Here is a 19,006-nt window from a genome sequence, read left to right on the forward strand (position 1 = left end):
TCCAGCATCCTGTTTTTGCACAGTGGCCAACCAGATGCTGCTGGAAGCCACAGGCAGGGCGTGCCCTCTCTCCTGCTGTTACTCCCCTGCAACTGGAACTCAGAGGCATCCTGCCTTTGAGGGTGGAAGTGGCTGTTAGCCTTCCAACTAGTAGCCGATGATAGACCTCTCCTCCATGAAGTTATCCAAATCCCTCTTAAAGCCAGCCAGGTTGTTGGCTGTCACCACATCTTGGGGCAGAGAATTCCACAAGTTGATTATGCATTGTGTGAAAAAGTACTTCCATTTGTTGGTCCTAGATTTCCTGGCAATCAGTTTCATGGGATGACCCCCAGTGGGCCCACCACAGTCTGTTCTGATAAAATACTGTTTTCTGAGCAATATTTTCTTCCATTAGAGCTGTCAAGGGATGTGTGTCATGAACTACTGAATAACTCTACTCATTCATATAACAAAGCTACATTCTGAACACTTAATATCCTCCAGTTAGTCATGTTCCCTTTGCTAAGCAGGGTCTGACCTGGTGTGCATGTGAGCACTTAAGATATTCCCCTTAAGGGATGGGAATGTTCTGGGAAGACCTGCATGCTTTAGGGGTGTCCACAGAACCACTCGAACTGAACTGCCGTTCCATGAACCGGTTTGGAAGGCTATGCTTGTAAAGGAGAATCCTCCCTTGAAGCTGGGGAGAGGGCACCTTATTGGTGCCGGCTCCTCTAAAGTTTAGAGTCTAAACCTTGGCACTCCCTTCAGCAGTGTGGCCTACATGGTGGTGTGGTTCCAGCCTCCATACATGCACAGAGGCCATTTGTGCAGCCTCCACACATGCACAAAGGCTGGAACTACACCACCACACTGCTGGGGGGAGCACCAGAGTTTAGAGAAGCCATTGCCAGCACCAATAAAATGCCCTCTCACCATCACCCCCGGCCAAAGATGCCTTTTATTTATATACCACTTGACTCCAAAGGCTCTAGGCGGTTTACAAACATGATTTTTTAAAAAGTTTTAAATGCAAGATTCCCCATTGCTTGTAAAGGGGACTTTTCACCGGATTCTCCTTTACAAGTATAGCTTGTCAAACCAAACTTAAATGGACCAGGCCCAGTTCGGATTGAGTTTGAATGAGTCAGTTCGAATCAAACCAGTTCTGCACACCTCTTGCATGCCTGCATGCAGGAAGTTCAAAGTTCTCTCCCTGGCATCTCCAAATAGGGCTAAGACTCCTGCTTGTAACCTTGGAGAAGATGCTGCCAGTCTGTGTAGATACTGAGCTAGATGAACCAATGGTCTGACTCAGTATAAGACAGCTTCCCTATGACTAGCCACCACTTAAATAAATGAGACAAGTTACTCAGGAATAACTTAAGTCCCCATAATGCCAATGGGTTAGTCATGACTAATTTAGCTGGATATTGCCCAAAGCATTTAAAACAGAACCACCACGTGGAACCAAAGCCACACCATTAGCCATATATAAACTTCTATTACCACCCATTCATAAACTTTGGACATTCTCCTAGAAGTGTGCTCTAACAAGCGTCTGAAAATATGGCATTCAGGAACACACCCAAGTGCTGAGATGGGCAGCAGCTCCTTATTATTTACCCACAACAAAGGTGGATTTATTCCTATACAAAATGTGAAAGTCCTTTGCACTACTTCCCATTACAGGAAACACAGCAACTTGCCATTTCCTTATGACACATTTCTTCAGGGCAACACACTGCCCCATGTGAATACATATGCTGCACAACTGCAAACCCTCTCGGGACAGGGAGCCATATAAACCACTTTGAGAATGTTTGTGTGGGAAAGCAGTACATAAACAGTAGTGATACTCATAGGAAAAAACTGTGCTGCCTCTGTTAAAGATATGCAGCTAGAGATCCCAATACAGCCTAACTAATCTGTTAGAAGTGTGAGCATGCATTCTGCCTCTTGCTAAGCAGGATCTGCCCTGGTTTGAATTTGACTGGGAGACTTCGTCTCACCTGCATACATGCAAAGTTGCCAACCTCCCTCCCTGGCATCTCTAAGACAAGGTTGAGAGAAACTCTTGTCTCTAACCTTAGAGTCTGTGTAGCCAATAATGAGCTAGATGGACCAATGGTGCAATTCAGTATAAGGCAACTTCCTATGAGTTAGTGTTTATATACTGCTTATGTGTTGAGATCCCAAATATGTACTCCTGCTTTATATGTATTTTTAAATCCCACCCTGATGCAAACAACTGCATAGAGAAGTTAAGTGTGAAACAGATTCTACATGCAGGGATTCAGCAGCTCTCCACCCATCATGGTTGCTGGATATGTACAGCTGTGATCATGGAAATGGCTGCCTTACAACTGTGTGTATAGCCAAGTTCACAAGAGTCCTTACAGGGTGGTGTACCCGCATACACAATGTGTAGAGGAATACAATGTGAACCAGCCCCAGCTACTAAGGGAGCACATTAATCTGTGCCATCTAGGATGCTTAGAGAGACTGTTACCTCATGCCACTGTATTGGCCACTTGGCAAGGGTGGATATTCCAAATTAAAATGTAGACATTTAATCAGAGTGGGGCTTTTTTAGTATATTGTATAGCTGACCAGTAGAAGGCTCCATGCAGACATATATAGTTTTCTCTAAAAAGAACAGAATATTAATTGCAAAATCCCTATTCCTGTAGAGCAGGAGTGCACAACTCATATGCCCCAGGCAGCTGAAAAAAACCATGACTTGGGGTGTGGAAGTCAAGATCAAGTTTAAAATAAAAGTTAAATAACTAATCTGCAAATAGTTTAATAATTTAGAATGATGTTGATTTTATTTTTAACTATTTTTTCCAGCTAGGCTTGCCCTCCCTCCCCAGGAGCCCCTGTCCCCTTGCCCCATAGGATGCCGGGCTGCAAGCTGGCCCTGGCTGGGGTCAGGGCAGGGGTGCTGCCACCAGCCACTCTTGCTCCTGAGCCCCTCTGCTGCCATCCAGGCTGGGAGACTCATGGGAATGAGGACACACATGTGCCCTCGGTCTTCATCAGGGTCCTCATTCCCTGAAAACTCCCAGACCCACCAGCAGTAAAGGGTCTTGGGAGCTAGGAGAGTGGTTGCAGCAGCAGACAACAAGGCTGTAGCACACCCGCCCTTGCCACCATGTCTGCCGCCCCTCACCAGGGTTAGCTTTCACCCCCCACCCCGGAACAGCAGAGGGGCTCAGAAGCAAGGGTGAGTAGTAGTAGGGAAGCAGTGGGCAGTGCATGGCAGCACCCAAGCCCTTGCCCCCACCTCACCACGGCTCCTTCCACCTCTTCGACTGCTCACTCAACAAGGCCTGAGCTCGAAGGCCAGGAAAGGCCGAATCCAGCCTGCAGGCCATAGGTTGTTCAGGCCTGCCATAGAGAAACTGCTATGCATGTACCTTTGCTTTCTGATGCCAAAAGCTTTCACATTAAAGCCAGATAGGAGTTGATGCAGAGGAGTAATGAAAATGTGAGCTCTACCTACAGTGGAGCTGCACAGTCCTGAGTTCTCATACCTTAGTCTGCAGAAAAAGCTTACTGTGTGAAGCCAGCTCCCTCAGTTAGGCGCACACTAGAGCAACAGCCTGCCACTCCCTTCATACACCTGGTCTTGCAATTTAGGGAACCCAACATTTCTTCAAGGGACTAGTTTACCCCAGTGACTTCCAGTTGCTGACCTTTACAGTAGACTGTAGAAACAAAGTCATACCTTCAAAATAAAAAGTCAAACCCACTTTGGGGTAAAGATCACACCACGCAAAGTAACTGACAAAAGAGATAATAAGAAAGAAGATTCAAAACTTTACAATTAGATGTTACTTTTAATAGGAAGTAAAGGGATGTGCATAATCTTCAAGGATCCAATAACGTGATTGTTCATCTATTGTCCCATTTCTGAACGTCTCTTCAAGAGCAAAATATTTTCACAATGCTTTTAAACAGAAGAGAAGGCAAGTTACTGGAGCATTACAGTCCTTCTTAAAGCAATACAAATGACAATATCCTTTAGAGTCCCAGAGATTGAAAACTATAAGATTACAAGCATTTAAGACACCTAGTTTTGAAATACTTGCAGCTGTATTCATCAGATCAATTTTGCTTTAAACAAAAATATAGGTAGAATGGAACCGATTTCTTCATAAATACTTTCACTAGAATGGAGAGAGTTTATATTTTCTTCATTGGCAATAAAAAGTGCTCAATTCACAAAAAGGGATACATCAAACCCAAACATGCAAAGGTTGCTTTAATTTTTATTTTTACTGTAACCTTACATTGAAGTATTCAATATTAGGTTATCTTGTAGTATTTTTCCAAAAGAAAAAAGTGTAATGTTTCCTGTATGTATATATAGCCTCTCCATTTAGATTATAAAAGGAAGAATGGAAGGGGGGGGGTAGGAAAAGATCTCTCACAATCAATTATCAATAATCTAAAACAATGAGTGGTTTTAAATTTGAATAATTTTAAATCTAGCACTTCATGTGGAATAATGGGTCTCTTGCAGTTAGATATGTCTGAAACAGCAAAAACCCCACCACCTACATTTTTGGCATTAATGTTTTACTGTTGCTCAAATATATATTTTTCCTTTCAATTTACAAAGCCATTATCCAGTGTTACCATGAAATACAGACTGTCGATTCTAGGTAGCAAAGGCTATCTCCAAGACCAATGTTAATTAAAAAGAAACAAAGCAGGGCACCACACTAATTTTGGGAACTAGTACACTAAAAGAGTGAAAACTTGGGAGGGAAATAAACATTTCATAGAAGGAACTAAATATCTGCAAAAAAGCTGATTTTTGGTTGTATAGTATTTTACACTTTTGATCTGATTTAGAGCAGATGTGCTCATCTTTCCTCATATCCTTTCAAGAGTTTCCTCTTCCCTCCCTCCCCCTTCCCCCCCCAAAACAAAAACCTTATACCAAGTATCATGGATAGGAGCCCAAGTATCCCAGACAATCCAGTGAACAGCTAGTGTAATGCACTGGTGTGATGTGAGATTTTTTTTAAAAGTCTCTCCCTTTCAATCTTCATCAAAGTTCTGTTGTAGAAGGAAGTTGGCTGCCAAATTTTCATTCTTCTCGCATGCAAAATATGCTTGTATCACAAGTCCTTCAGGAAATCCTAGTGCCTTTAACTGCAGAAAGAGAGGGGGGAGGGGGGAAGACCTTTAGAATTCACATTTCAAGCTCAAATCTCTTAACTGGAATCAGTTCCGAGTCTTGTGGTTCTTGCTTTCTGTCGCTGCATTAAGTTAAAAGGAGCATCAGTGTTTTCATCCCCATGACACACAATACGGCCTGTAACAAAATCCTGGAGCTTGTCAAAAGTTATATAGAGTAATGTGAACAATAACAACAAGTTGTTCTATTAAGAACTTATCTGCCTGCTTTCCTTTCACTGTCTCTAAAACTGGACTAAATTTGGTCCAAATTGGTTAGGCAGTTCACAAGTTAGCCCACCTGCACCTCAAATGTTAATGTGTCCACCATCTTGAATCGGGGTGGTTGGCATCACAAATATGCATTTGAGGTGTCCCTACAACTGTACTAAATATGGTTCAGATCAGTACCCACTAATATTCACACATCCACCATCTTGGATCGGGGTGGATGACATCATTACAACCCACACCCTCGAGCCATTCCTATGTGTACCTACAGCTGTAGCAAATTTTGGTTCTCAAATTGCTCCTCAAATGGTCACACATCCACCATCTTGGATCGGGGTGGATGACATCATTAGGAACTACACCATTGAGGTGTCCCTATGTGTCACTCACTACAACTGTATCAAATTAAGTTCAAATCATACGGTCCACAAGTAAACATTCACATGTCTGCCATCTTGAATCGGGGTGAATGACATCACAAACTACACCACTGAAGTGTCCCTACAACTGTAACCGATTTGCTTCATATTGGTCCTGGTATTGCAGAGTTAATAGGGACAGACAGACAGACGGACGGAATGCCAGGTGATCTCATAATAGGGTGATTGCTTGTAGGATCCCACAGGGTTCAGTTTTGTCCCCCATGCTGTTCAACATCTACATGCAACCGCTGGAGAAATCATCTGGACAGACTTGGACTGAGTCATCAGCAATATGTAGATGACACTTGGCTCTCTCTCTCATCACCTGATCCTAGGGAGGCAGTGGATTACCTTAATCAATATCGGACCTCTGAAAAGTATACAGTGTACTGTGCTTGATTGGCCAGCAAACTCGCCTGACCTGACCCCATAGAGAATCTATGGGGCATTGCCAAGGGAAGGATGAGAGACATGAGACCAAACAATGCAGAATTGCTGAAGGCCGCTAATGAAGCATCCTGGTCTTCCATAACACCTCAGCAGTGCCACAGGCTGACAGCATCCATGCCACGCCGCATTGAGGCAGTAATTGCTGCAAAAGGGGCCCAAACCAAGTACTGAATACATATGCAGGCTTATACTTTTCAGAGGTCCGATATTGTTCTGTTCTTCAATCCTTGTCTTCTTGGTTCCATGTAATATTCTAATTTTCTGAGATTGTGGATTTGGGGTTTTCATGAGCTGTACGCCATGATCATCACAATTATAACAAATTAAGGCTTGACTTATCTCGCTTTGCATGTAATGCGTCTGTCTCATATATCAGTTTCACCTTTTAATTTGCATTACTGAAATTAATGGACTTTTGCACGATATTCTAATTTTCCGAGTTTCACCTGTATATCCTTCAGTTCATGAAATTTGTATGTTCTAAGGAATACTGAAGGCATAGGTCCAATGCAGACAAATACTTGTTTGTTGCCTTAACCCTGGCATGCCATGCCTGCCTTTCCTGTTTTGCAGCAGGGAAGGGGGAGAAGGAGGCTCTGCCATTTAGCTGAATACGGTAACAGGAGCAGACAACCACAATGTTGGCTTGGCAACCAAAACCACCTAAGCAATGTGGCTTTCAACAGGGTAAAGGATTATATCAGGGCTGCTCAACTTCGGCCCTCCTACAGATGGTGGCCTTCAGTGCCTATAATCCCTGGCTACTGGCCACTGTGGCTGGGGATCATACGAGTTGTAGTCCAAAAACAGCTGGGGGGGGGGGCTTGAAGCAGTTGATCAGGAAGAGTGGGTATTTCTGTACAAATCCATAATTTTACTCTGGGGGACATAATGCTGACACTTCACAGAATTGTGAGAATATCTCAAGTGCTCTGAGCATACAAACTGCTATACAATTGTTCAGCATTATCTTATCTATTTGTTATTTCTCAAAGACCTGGAAACAGTTTCACAAAAGTCTTGAGAACATCATCATCATCATCATCATCATCATCACATTTATATCCTGCTCTTCTTCCAAGGAGCCCAGAGCGGTGTACTACATACTTGAGTTTCTCTTTCACAACAACCCTGTGAAGTAGGTTAGGCTGAGAGAGAAGTGACTGGCCCAGAGTCACCCAGCTAGTATCATGGCTGAATGGGGATTTGAACTCGGGTCTCCCCGGTCCTAGTCCAGCACTCTAACCACTACACCACACTGGCTCTCTTATAAATACCTAACATACCTAAGAAGGCCAAATAACCCCCAAATGGCCCCAATGTGACTCAATGGGATGGAAGGTCCACATACTCAGAGGGAAGCAGACAACCAAGTGGGCAAAGTCAATGTGGTGAGGGGAGAGGAAGATGACTTGAACAACCACCCCCCAAAAAGCAGGTAATATCTCACCAGAGATATTTATAACTCCCTCAAAATGGTCACCATTCTTTCTGTTTCTGAAAGGGAAAGGTATCTAAAAACTTCAACACTTGTTTTCTCAAGAGGAAGGACTTTGACACATATAAGCTCTTGGTGAGCATTGGGTTAATGCCCACCCCAAAGTAAGAGGGAAGGGAAGGGGAGGTTTTGTATTGCATCTGTTAATCTGCTTGCTGATCATTGTATCTGCACTTGGGTACTATCCCAAAGCTCAACTTACCCTTTCTATAGCTTCTTTTTCCTGAGGTGTTACTTGAATATAGTTCATGTGACGGCTTCCAGCTTCAGCAGCTACTCCACCACCGCTGCCACCTCCCCCTTGACCCGACTCCTGAACAGGCTCATTTAACATCTGAATAAAATGTTCTTGGTGTTGGCTTATTTGCTGTGGTGCATGGGAGGACAAAAGCAAACAATACACTGAAATAAAGCATATTCATTTCTACCAACAGCTTCAAAGACTATTTGGGAACCTACATCATGTAAATGGGGAAAAATAAGGGTGACAAGAGTGTCCAACAATGCTAGAATTATAGTTTTTATTTTTTTTAATTGACAGCTAAGGCAGTTCATTCAGTCATTCATCCATCTCCTTTACTGCTTCCCCTCTTCTCCCATCAAGCATTCCAACATCCCATGAGAAAGCAATCATACTACCCAAGACAACCCAGGATGCTTTAAAAGTCACCTGCAGTAACTGAGGATTTTCCCGCCCTATTTGCTGTAGCAGCGCAGGCAAGAGAGATGGATTCTGCTGAATAATTTGTCTCATCTGCTGAAACTGAGGCTGATTCCGTAAAAATTCGAGTGGATGTCCTGAAAAAGGAAAGGGGTACTTTTTTAAAAAAAGGCATCAATGTCTTACTTTTCTTTGATTATAGTCAACAGACCCAGAATAAAATTAAAGTATGAACGTGTTGGTTAAATATTTGAAGAGATATAATAATTGCAAGGTTCTTTTGGGGAAACAGACTTCAACAGTTATGCTGCCTTGAATCTTACAAGGAGTCCACCAGTCCCAAGGTGACATGTTTTAGCTCACAATTATTTCAGTACAGGTGAACCTTGTTATATGCAGATTCTATATCTGCAGTTTCATGTATTCATGGGTGTCTGACAACCGGTTTCCTTATCCACAGATATGAAAGGGTTAAAACACACATATCCATGGTTCCTAGATGACTAGAAGTGACTGTGGAGGTCATTTCCAGGCCTCATTTTGTCCCTGGGAGCTATCTTGTGGTTCATTTCAGAAAAGTGGGGGGTCCACAGTTTTTGGGACCATTTGGGGGCAATGCTGGATGCCAGGAGACCCATTAGAGCATAATAGAGCACTTTGGCCTATTTTTGTGGGGTTTTAAAAATCTGGGAACCTAACCTCCCACGTTTCCATACTCAATGACTTGTTATTTGCAGTAATATGCGGGAACAGAACTCACACAGATAATGAGGTCTACCTGTAATCCAAAAACCTTCGGTTTAAGATGAGCGTAGAGATGCTTTAAATTTTCACTCGCGCTCTAACACAAATGGAAATTGCAAGTTAAGGTGCCCATCTTAACAGCCATGTCATATAAGCGGTAAATACTTTGTGCAGCCTGGTATATGATGATGGCTTTAGAAAGAAGGCTCCATTCACCCAGACTTTGTTTTGATCAGAGATGCATCAGGCAGAAATTCATTGGAGCATCTCTAGGAAGTGATTAAGGAAACGGCACCTGTTAAATGTCTGCCTGGATGCACCCCTCCCCAGCCCAATGTCCAAATGAAAGATCAAGGCAAAGTGTGGGCCATTTCCATTCTTTTTAGAGCATGAGTGAAAATATAAAGCATCTTAACTCTCATCTTAAACCAAAGGTTTTTGGATCCTTGAATTCCCAGGCATTTTAAAAAGGGAAATCTGATTAGACATTATGGGGAAGAGCTTACCCAACGCACAAGGTAGAAGTTCCTGACGTTGAACACCCAAAACTTTGTAAATCCTTCAACAAAGATAGTCATACTCTTCCACCCCCACCTGAACACACACAATTAAATTCAGTAATAGTGACAGTGCATACCTGCCAACATGACCCTATTTGCCACCTGAATGGGAAAATAGGGACATGTTGGCAGGTATGGACGGTGTGACCCTACCTCATGACTATTCAGCAGTGAATAAGGACACACCAAGAAGCAGGTAATTTGTGTTGTTTAAAACTGCACTTCATTATTTTTTTTAATCACACATACACACAAATGCTTTCACAACCATATACAAAACTACAGATTCTCTTCCCAGAAGTTTCCCATAAACCTCACAGTTGTCCTACTTGATTTAATTTCCTTCAAGGATGGTTGTCATCGGCAAAATGGTGATAGGCCTTAGGCCAAAATTAACTGAAATAGTAGGCCTTATTAGTTGACTGAAATAGTAGGCCTCTGAATTGCCCCTTTTAAATATATATAGGGACTCTTACCCTACTTTATGACCCCCTAAAGAACAAAAGCCCCCCCAATCTTGAAACCTTTAAAGGGATGGAAACTTAGAAGAGCCCCTTGTATCTTCTTCCTTTTCTCCCCTCCCCTAAGACCACTTTTCAGGGATTGTTTAACTGTTCCCTCATTATATGGAAGCAAGTCCCACTGAGTTTAAGAGTGTTTACTTCTTCTAGGTGTGCAGAGAGTTGCAGGTTCTGCTATCAAAATGCTGCTGGAAAAGGCATGTGTACTCCAGCCCAGCATTCTTTCTTACAGTGCTCAGCTACATGCTTCCAGAAAGCTGCGAAGAAGGGCAGCAAGGAAATCCCAGAAACTATTTCCACCCAGTGCCCAACAAACTATTATTGTGGTATAGACTGCCCTTGAACAGGGAGGTTCTACCTGAGAGCCACACCACCTGTGAATATGGAGGCTACATTTCTTACATACAGCCAAGTGAAGCTTCCATATTCACTGGTCATTTGGCTCAGATGTAGAACCTCCATGCTCAAGAAGAGTCTATACTGGAATGATGGTTTCTTGGTATTGGGTGGGAATGATTTTTAGGATCTGAGGTTCCTTCTTCAGAACTTCCTAGCATGGGGTCCTTGGCCCAATATTATACTCAGAAGTAAGCCCCAAAGAAACAAATGAGGTTCCCCACTTCTATGCTTTGCTGAGGGGCTGGGAGGAAGGGGAAAAAACAGAGCCCACATTCTTGCCTAGGAGCTCTGCTGGTCCTGATTCCTGTGTGTTTACTCAGAAGTAAGTTCCAGTGGAATCAGTTGACTTTCTAGTAATTTACTCCAAGCTTTGCTGAGGACCTCTGCTTTCTCCCTTTGGTGGGGGTGAGAGAAAAAGCGCAGGGTGAGAAAATAAATACCCAGAAAAGGGAGGGGGAGCAATGGTTGACCCATGAAGTCACTTGCTAGAAAATTGCCAGGACTTGCCTCTCCCAACTTTGGCTTCAGAATGCTCAGTGGGCAGAATCAGTTATGCTCTTAGCTAACTTTCCCTTAATTATTTTCCCTATTATGAGGATTTCGAACAGTGATTACTCAAAAATCACTAGGACTGATGCTTTTCAAACCAGCAAAAAGGTACCCAAATTTTTGGAGAATGCTGGAAAGACAAACATTTTAAAATATACATTATCTGTGGTGAAAAATCATGGCCAACACTTAGATTCCTTTTTTTAGGAGGTAAAGGTTTGTACTGCTATATTAATGGATTTGCACCAAATTTGGAGAAGTGGTCTCTCTTGTCCCCTAGCTGATGTGTGTACAATTTCAGAGGGATTGAGTGGATACTTTTGACTTTACGAGCCAGAAATTTAGTAAGCTGCAATAAAGTGAAAGAAATTACTCAAGCTGGATGGTAGAGAAAGGCCTTCTGAAACATTACTACTTTACCTCCTGTAGAGCTAGTTGTAGTTGTAGTAGTAGTAGTTGTAGTTGCTGCCGCTGCTGCCACTGCTGAGGATGGAGAAGCACCAGTACTAGCTGCCTGAGGAGGATCAGTCATACCTTGACTCTCTCGGTCGCCAGGGATACCCTGAAATGAGCACAAAGCATTCAGGTTAACTCGTCTTTAAAGTTTACTTAGCAGTGCACACAGTACCAAATGCTGCTGGGAAACACCAGAACATAGGCGTTTCAGCAAGTGTCTGGAATCTGGTGAATGGTGACATTCATATGTGAATGCAGACCGGGGCATAGCAAGGTTGAAGTGGGCCTGGGGAAAAGGTTTGAACATGCAACTCATCACCTTGCACTCCTTCCCCTCCCCTCCCCAGTGTCTTTGCCACAGAGCTTTAAGGACATGTGTAATATTGTGTAGCAGATATTCTGTACTAGAACAAATACTTTTCTTTTAAAAGTGCAAGAGTGATGAATACATACATGCAGACTTTTAAAGAGATTGCAGTGTTGGACTAGGATTGGGGAGATCTGAGTTCAATTCCCTGTTCAATTAAACTCTCTTGGTGACTCTGGGCCAGTCACTTATTTCTCATCCTAACCTACCTCACAAGGTTGTTGTGAGGATAAACATAACCATGTACACTGCTTTGAGCCCTTTGAAAGAATGGGAAATAAATGTAGTTTTTTAAAAAGTTAGTAAATATGTATGTAACTAGTGGTTTTGGAAATCTCAGCTGCTGAATAATTTCATGTCTAGTCAGAGAAGGCTAGAGAAATAAAATTAAATAGCTCAGTGTTCAACACATTAATTGGGCTCACTCTTTATAAATCAACAGGCATACACAAAAATATTATTTCTCAGCCTAACCTACTTCACAGGGTTGTTGTGAGGAGAAACCTAAGTATGTAGCACACCACTCTGGGCTCCTTGGAGGAAGAGCGGGATAGAAAAAATTAGTTAATTAAATTAATTAAACCAATCTCTCTAATAAGCAGATGTATTTACTAATTACATATATGTAATTTACTAATTACATAACTAATTACATAGTATTTACTAATTACATAACCAGTGATTCATTGAGATTATGTAACAGGTATATATGCCCTGCCTCTTTTTAAAAAACAGGAAATCTACTGGATACTCTGCCCCCAGAAGAAAGTATCATTCGTTATGATACTTAAGTGCTGGGTCCAGGGGTTTTACTTGGAGAGATTGGCCAACTCAAGAAAACCTGGAATCAGTGTGTTGTGCCGGAGGGACTTTAATTAGAAAGTCACATTTATGGCTCGGAATGCCATGCAGCAGAGCTGAAGGAATCCACCTACCCCCTTTCCAAAGAGCAGCCACTCACCCACTTCCACCATGACTCCTCTCTCTCTCCCTTCATGCCCCTCCCCCATGCATACGAGGCTCCCTTCCTACCCTTACACACAGATCACAGCAGCAACAGCCGCTGCTGCCACCACCACCACCACCAAAGTCCAGACTGCAAGGCACCATGTGAGGAAGCCCCACCCACCCATGAGTGAGTGGGAGCGAAAGCAGCAGTAAGAAGCACATGAGCCTCTTCTCAGCAACAAATGAGCCTTTAGATGGGGAGGTCTATAAATGTGACAAATAAAATAAAATAAATCCTGGTGGGCATGCACAAGCTTTTGGGGGGCACCTCAAGTAGCTCTTTGGATTCAAGCACACTGTAGACAAACAAGGATGAGACACATTTTCATGTTTTAAGCACCTTTCACTTAATTTGAAAATGTTACCCTCACACCAGCGTTGCCAGAAAAATAATAACCAAAGACACATCAAGGCAGAAGCCATGAAGGAGGAGTACAAGGTCCAACCCATGTTGTGTCAAAAGAATTTAAGAATTCTTGTGTCAAAAGAATTTAAGCAGCTAACAGCAAATTACAGGGAGCCGAATGATGCTACTCACTGTCCCAAGCCACAACTGATTTGTGTACAGAAAACTGCAAAGCCATGGTACAGCAACACAGGAAATGTAGCTAGTGTCCACAAACATGGTAATTCTACAGATATCGAAGATCTCAGCTATCCAAATTTCTCAACCTCGTGACTGAACAGACTAGAAAACAAACAGGCAGAAGCTGCTGGAGTCCAAGACTAAAAGAGGGGGCAGGCTGAGCAGCTGACTCTGACTTGCATACTCTTCCTGAAGAGTCCATGTTGCCATGTTCTCCATGAAAACGCCTATATACAAATAATGCAATGCACAGAGTCATAACTGTATGTTAGTGAGCCTGTTCAAGATCTTAGGCAAGTCAGTATTGTTAAGCTTTCACCTGTCAATTCTATTCTTGCTCTGGAACCAAGAATGAAACAGTATTCCAAACAAAACATGGGATATGATATTTAAATATCTAGGACAGCCACGAACAGGCTCAAATTGTGGCTGTTAATTTAACAAAGTAGCTATCTTACCATGGCTACTACTAAGGCAGCTATTTTAACACTAGCACACAAGTGGTCTCCATACAGGATGAAAGAGCCTAGCCCAACAGTTTTATGTAATAAATACTACTCAGACATTTTTCAGTGCCAGACTTAGATGTTGCATTTAGGGTTTAGCTTCACACAATTTCTCCTACAGACATGAGCAGTGCACATAGCTTCCTGAGCTGAATAACTGTGGCAAAAGAAATACACTGCACTTCAGAAATGACAGTGTGTATGTTTTTCATAAATGGAGATCTATGTCGGAAAACCCTGTGTGAAGTGGCTCTTATTCTAGAATCTTCCTATTCAAAAGTCTTCAAGTGGGGGGAAAGGCTTCAACTCATTACAGAGTGTTCCTAAAGTGTGTTGCTGAAACAAGGCTTTAACTTCCAAGCCTCATGCTTCCCCTTCTCTTAAGGAGAAAGCCACATTCAGAAAAACCCAATGGGTGAAAGACAGTCAAGTAAACCAGGAAAGTGGAGCATATGCTCACCATTAGAAGATATTCCACCGCTCTGTCAGGATTGTTGAAGCTGGCTCTCAATGCAGCAATTACTTGCTCTCTCTCATAACCCATTGACATGATCTCAGTCACCATATTTTCATAGGACTGACCTGTAACTAGGAAGACCACAGCAGCACCGGGTGAGATGAAACAATGTGCAGATAAAAAGAGAGATGTCTGAACACAGTATAGTTAATCAAGAGGAAATGAGAACAAAGCAGCTTCTATCATTCATAGCACTCAGGATCCTGATTAAAAAAACAATATGCTCTCCCATTCCAGGTTGCTAAATACAGTTGTGACACTCAGTATATTAATTAAAAGAATTCTTATTAACAACTATAATAATTTCTGCTTAAAGCCACTTGATGTGCAAGGCTGGAAATTGGTTTCCTAGATTAAAAATTTGAAAAGTCAAACTGCTGCCAATTAATACAAATAGCTGTGCAGGTCAAGTGTAAACAAGGCTAGCCGCTATTAATTGCTGGGGGCGGTCAGCTCCACTACACTGTCTATACCTGTAGATCAATGGCAGACAGGTTTCAACAAACAGGAGCAACTCCTAACCAACCCTCACCTCTAACAGATTTTACAGTTCTCTTAAGCTTTTGTCGCCATTAGCAGCGTTTAACAACTAATATAGAAATTCTCAAATGGCTGAATCGTGACCCCACAGCTCTCCATCATTACATTCCATCACTGCTGCCCACCAATCCTCCCCATTCCCTCTCCCTAGCAACTCTGTACCCATTCCCTAGTCACCCAACCCTAATGAACGCCACCCATGCCCAAGTCACTCAGCTTCAGTTGCCGCCTCTTCCTGGACTACCTATATTCTAGCAAGAGCTGACGAGGAGGAATGGGCATGTCTATGGACCACCTCGTGCACAGGCATACCCAATGATTTTTTTAAAAAATATATATTGTTCAGTTTCTTCATGTGGATCACAAGTTACAAATTGGCTGTTCCATACATATAATTAGTTGAGCACAGTGAGATATAGAGTTTAATCTGTCTGGCAATTTCCCTTGAGTACAGATATAGGAATACAATGTGATAAAATGTTCAGACGCAATGTTATTTTGTCACTAACTGCTCCATCCCTACACCTGTTTTTCAAAGGCATATTTTATTGCATTTTTATATTTATTGTTCAATGGATTACTATTTGCTGCCTTGTGAGGTTTTTAATCTGAAAGGTGGGATATACTTTTTAAAGATAAACTGTACTAAAAGCTCAAATAAATGTATACCACTGATTAGGAAAAGCAGGTTATAAGCAGAAGGACTTCTTTAAGAAGTGAAACACTTGCCAAATGAAAAAATAAAATAAAACCAGCATACTCGCAAACCAAATGTAAAATTTACAATGAGGTTAAGCTTTAACAAGCCAAAGAAACAGAAACAAGTACATTAAAATGCAGAAAACCAACCAGAGAGGCATGCAACTGACAAACAATGGTACAGCACAAGATGAGGACTGAAGGAAAACCAAGACATTGCAGAGAAGACAAACAGAACTTATTTGACAGCCTTCAGACCTGAACACCTGTTTTCTGACAGCACATCTGAAGAACTTTGGCAGAGGTGACAAAGAACGCAGTTTTGGATCAATGTGAAAAGTATCTCTTTCTTGGGCCAGATGATATTTATAGCTACAGTTCTTGACTAGAGGTTCACAAATGTGCTTGCCATCAGCAAGTGATTCTGGCAAAAGATAATATGAAAAATGGGCAGGGTTTTGTCTCTGTTCCCATGCTGGATTTGGAAGGTGCTGAAGAAGCAATGTAATTTTATTCAACATCTGTTATTGAATGATCACCACCATTAATGCCACTGAGTGTTTAAAGCACTTCACATATATTATCTTGATGTGATCCTTACAACAATCCTGTAAGATAAGCATCATCATCCCCATATTCAGTGTGGAGAGGGATTCTTAGATGTTGACTACAACTCCCAGAATCCCAAGCTGCAATGGCTTTTGCTTGGGGATGATGGGAGTTGCAGTCAACAACATCTGGGAATCCATCTTAGAGGGAACACTGCCCATATTGCAAATGGGGAGCTGAGGGTAAAAGGAAGTAGCTTTTCTAAAGCCATCTAGCGAGAGACCAAGGCAGAGACAAAATTTCAAATCACAGCTCAGATTTTAAAACACTGACCCACACCACCCAGAAAACAATCCTTAATTAACTATGCCAGCTATCATTGTACATTTAACAGTACCAGGTTGTTTTGTTCAGCATTCACGTTTCTAGAACAAAAGCCCATATTATATGGTCATTAAAGGCATTTGCAGCAGAAACAGTTAACATGCAACAATATTGTTCTCCAAACACCTAGATGTGAAGCAAAAAATGTGCCATCTGGAGCTGTTTCACTAAGATGTTTACTGGGGGTTCTTTTTAAAGTATCTTTTATTAGCCTTCTTCACTGTGGCCATACCAATCAGATGTGGTTTAAGCCAATGCACAGAACACCCTAAAGGAAACCAGACTGAAAAAATCTTCCTATTTAAAGCTTCAGTAATAAACCTAGAGGAAAAATTGGATGAAACCTAAGGAGCAGTTAAATGGGCATTTCATAATTCATACACAACCCAAGTGGCCCAATTAAAATATTTAACACTCGTAACACAATGCAAATTTCTCAAGAAATTAAACTATTGCCAATTTCACAAGGCATCACATCAGTCTCCATTCACACAGCATGAACTTCAATATGAATTACTGAAAGGAAAGTCAACGGGGATTTCCTTTAGCTACTGAACAGTAGTGGCGAGAATATGTGACTGCTCAATTATAGCTCAAGATTTAAAACAGAGGATTTGCTGCTTTGGGCCATGAGACTCAAGGCTGTCGTTCCCAAATCATTAAAAAATTTGGGTAAGCTAGCACATCATGAACAGAGTTGAAATTCAAGAGCACTTTTCTGCCCTTGATGAAGAGCTCAGAGATTATTTGCATTGATTCTCCCTCACCCTTGTACCCCAGCTACAACCAAAAGGCAAGCTAGAGAAACAAAGAAGAGGTACAAGAAGAGTATGTTGCAGTTGAAGAGCAGACACATTTCTGTAGGCTAGCTCAAACAATTGCCATATTATTCACTTATAGCTGTATGTATTACTTGTTACTTTTACATTCCACCTTTCTTCTTCCATGGTGGAATTCAAGACAGCAAGTGTGAGGTTCCCAGGTGTGTCCCCATCCACGCACCGGCCAACTCCAACAAGCTTAGTTTGAGCAAGGTAGCTATAGCATGCACCCTCAGACCATGCCCTCATGCTATCTTAAAATGTCCACTTGTTGACTTATAAAACACTCAGTTCTGCAGCTGCAAGAGTAGGGGAACGTAAGCAATTATCTTTGCTCTAGTATTCTAGGATATCCACTCAAACAAACAGAAAGCCACCTACCAAGTGCACTAGTAGCATCTTCAAAGAGATTTGATCGTGAAGTATCACCTGTTGTACTGCAACAAAACACAAATAATCAATAGATGTCCTTTCCCTGAAAGAAGATCATGCACATTTAGCTAATTAGAATGTGGCTTCCAGGGTAGTGACTGTATTATAAAGTCTGCATTCAAGAAGCACAGTATTACTTATTTCCGTTTTTCTATACATATTGGTTATAAAGTTCCTAGGCACGTACACACTCACACACATATATCTTTTCTGTAGGCTTACAATCTAACCCTTTTGCTTTACCCAATTAGAATACTGCTTATAGAAGTTGTCCAGAAATTCTTCCCCTTGTTCATGCAGTCTATGAGGCAAGCAGAAACTGGTTTGTTTTTTAAATGAGTTCAATTGCTCACAATGAGAGTTCAGCCAGGGATATGAAGATGAGATGCAGACTGATGCAACTCACACATTCAGTAGTCTGGTTCTATCGACTTCTGACCAAGGGTCACATTCACTTAAACAGACTCTACTTCACTGTTTACTGAAACTGACTGAGCAAGAGTCACAGTCCCAAATCAATCAACAACCCATTTGACCATTTTCTAGAAAAAAATTAAATATTTTTATTCACATGTCAATTTGACATGTTGAACAAACAATTCAACTGAATAAACAATGACAATGTTGCACATCACCCAGAGCCTTTGGATAGGGTGGTTCGGAAATGTAATAAATAAGTAAATTTATACAGTTGCGTATTTTATACAACCAGAACATGAACTTAACAAAATAGACTGAGAAGTGCTGAGAAACTCTGCATCAATACATTTGATTAAAGCCTATTTCAGAAACATCTTGAGCAAGAAACGTTGCAGGTTCCCAACCATTAATGGGTTGTATCCAAAGTGTGAGCAGAAAGAAGCCCACAGAAGGGTTCTCTGGAGACAATCCTGTGTGTTAAAAGCTCCAGATGATGGCCAACAGCTCCCAT

The 19,006-nt window shown here is 41.8% G+C and overlaps 1 protein-coding gene across 4 annotated transcripts in view; it reads right to left on the bottom strand.

Moving 5' to 3' along the window:
- Window positions 1-3,807: 3,807 nt before the first annotated feature.
- RAD23B (RAD23 homolog B, nucleotide excision repair protein) overlaps window positions 3,808-19,006 on the bottom strand; it is a 48,046-nt gene continuing 32,847 nt past the window's right edge. For 2 of the 4 annotated variants that reach the window (XM_053297371.1, XM_053297374.1), the window contains exons 5-10: window positions 18,025-18,080; window positions 14,594-14,721; window positions 11,631-11,772; window positions 8,447-8,574; window positions 7,979-8,161; window positions 3,808-5,151 (exon numbers count right to left, since the gene is read on the bottom strand). In XM_053297371.1, coding sequence (XP_053153346.1) covers window positions 5,038-5,151; window positions 7,979-8,161; window positions 8,447-8,574; window positions 11,631-11,772; window positions 14,594-14,721; window positions 18,025-18,080 — 751 coding nt within the window. In that variant the 3' untranslated portion in view covers window positions 3,808-5,037. The remainder of the gene's footprint in view (window positions 5,152-7,978; window positions 8,162-8,446; window positions 8,575-11,630; window positions 11,773-14,593; window positions 14,722-18,024; window positions 18,081-19,006) is intronic. The other 2 variants (XM_053297372.1, XM_053297373.1) reach the window with 2 other exon arrangements.

The sequence above is a fragment of the Hemicordylus capensis genome, chromosome 2 (genome assembly GCF_027244095.1).
Source record: "Hemicordylus capensis ecotype Gifberg chromosome 2, rHemCap1.1.pri, whole genome shotgun sequence".
Taxonomy (NCBI): domain Eukaryota; kingdom Metazoa; phylum Chordata; class Lepidosauria; order Squamata; family Cordylidae; genus Hemicordylus; species Hemicordylus capensis.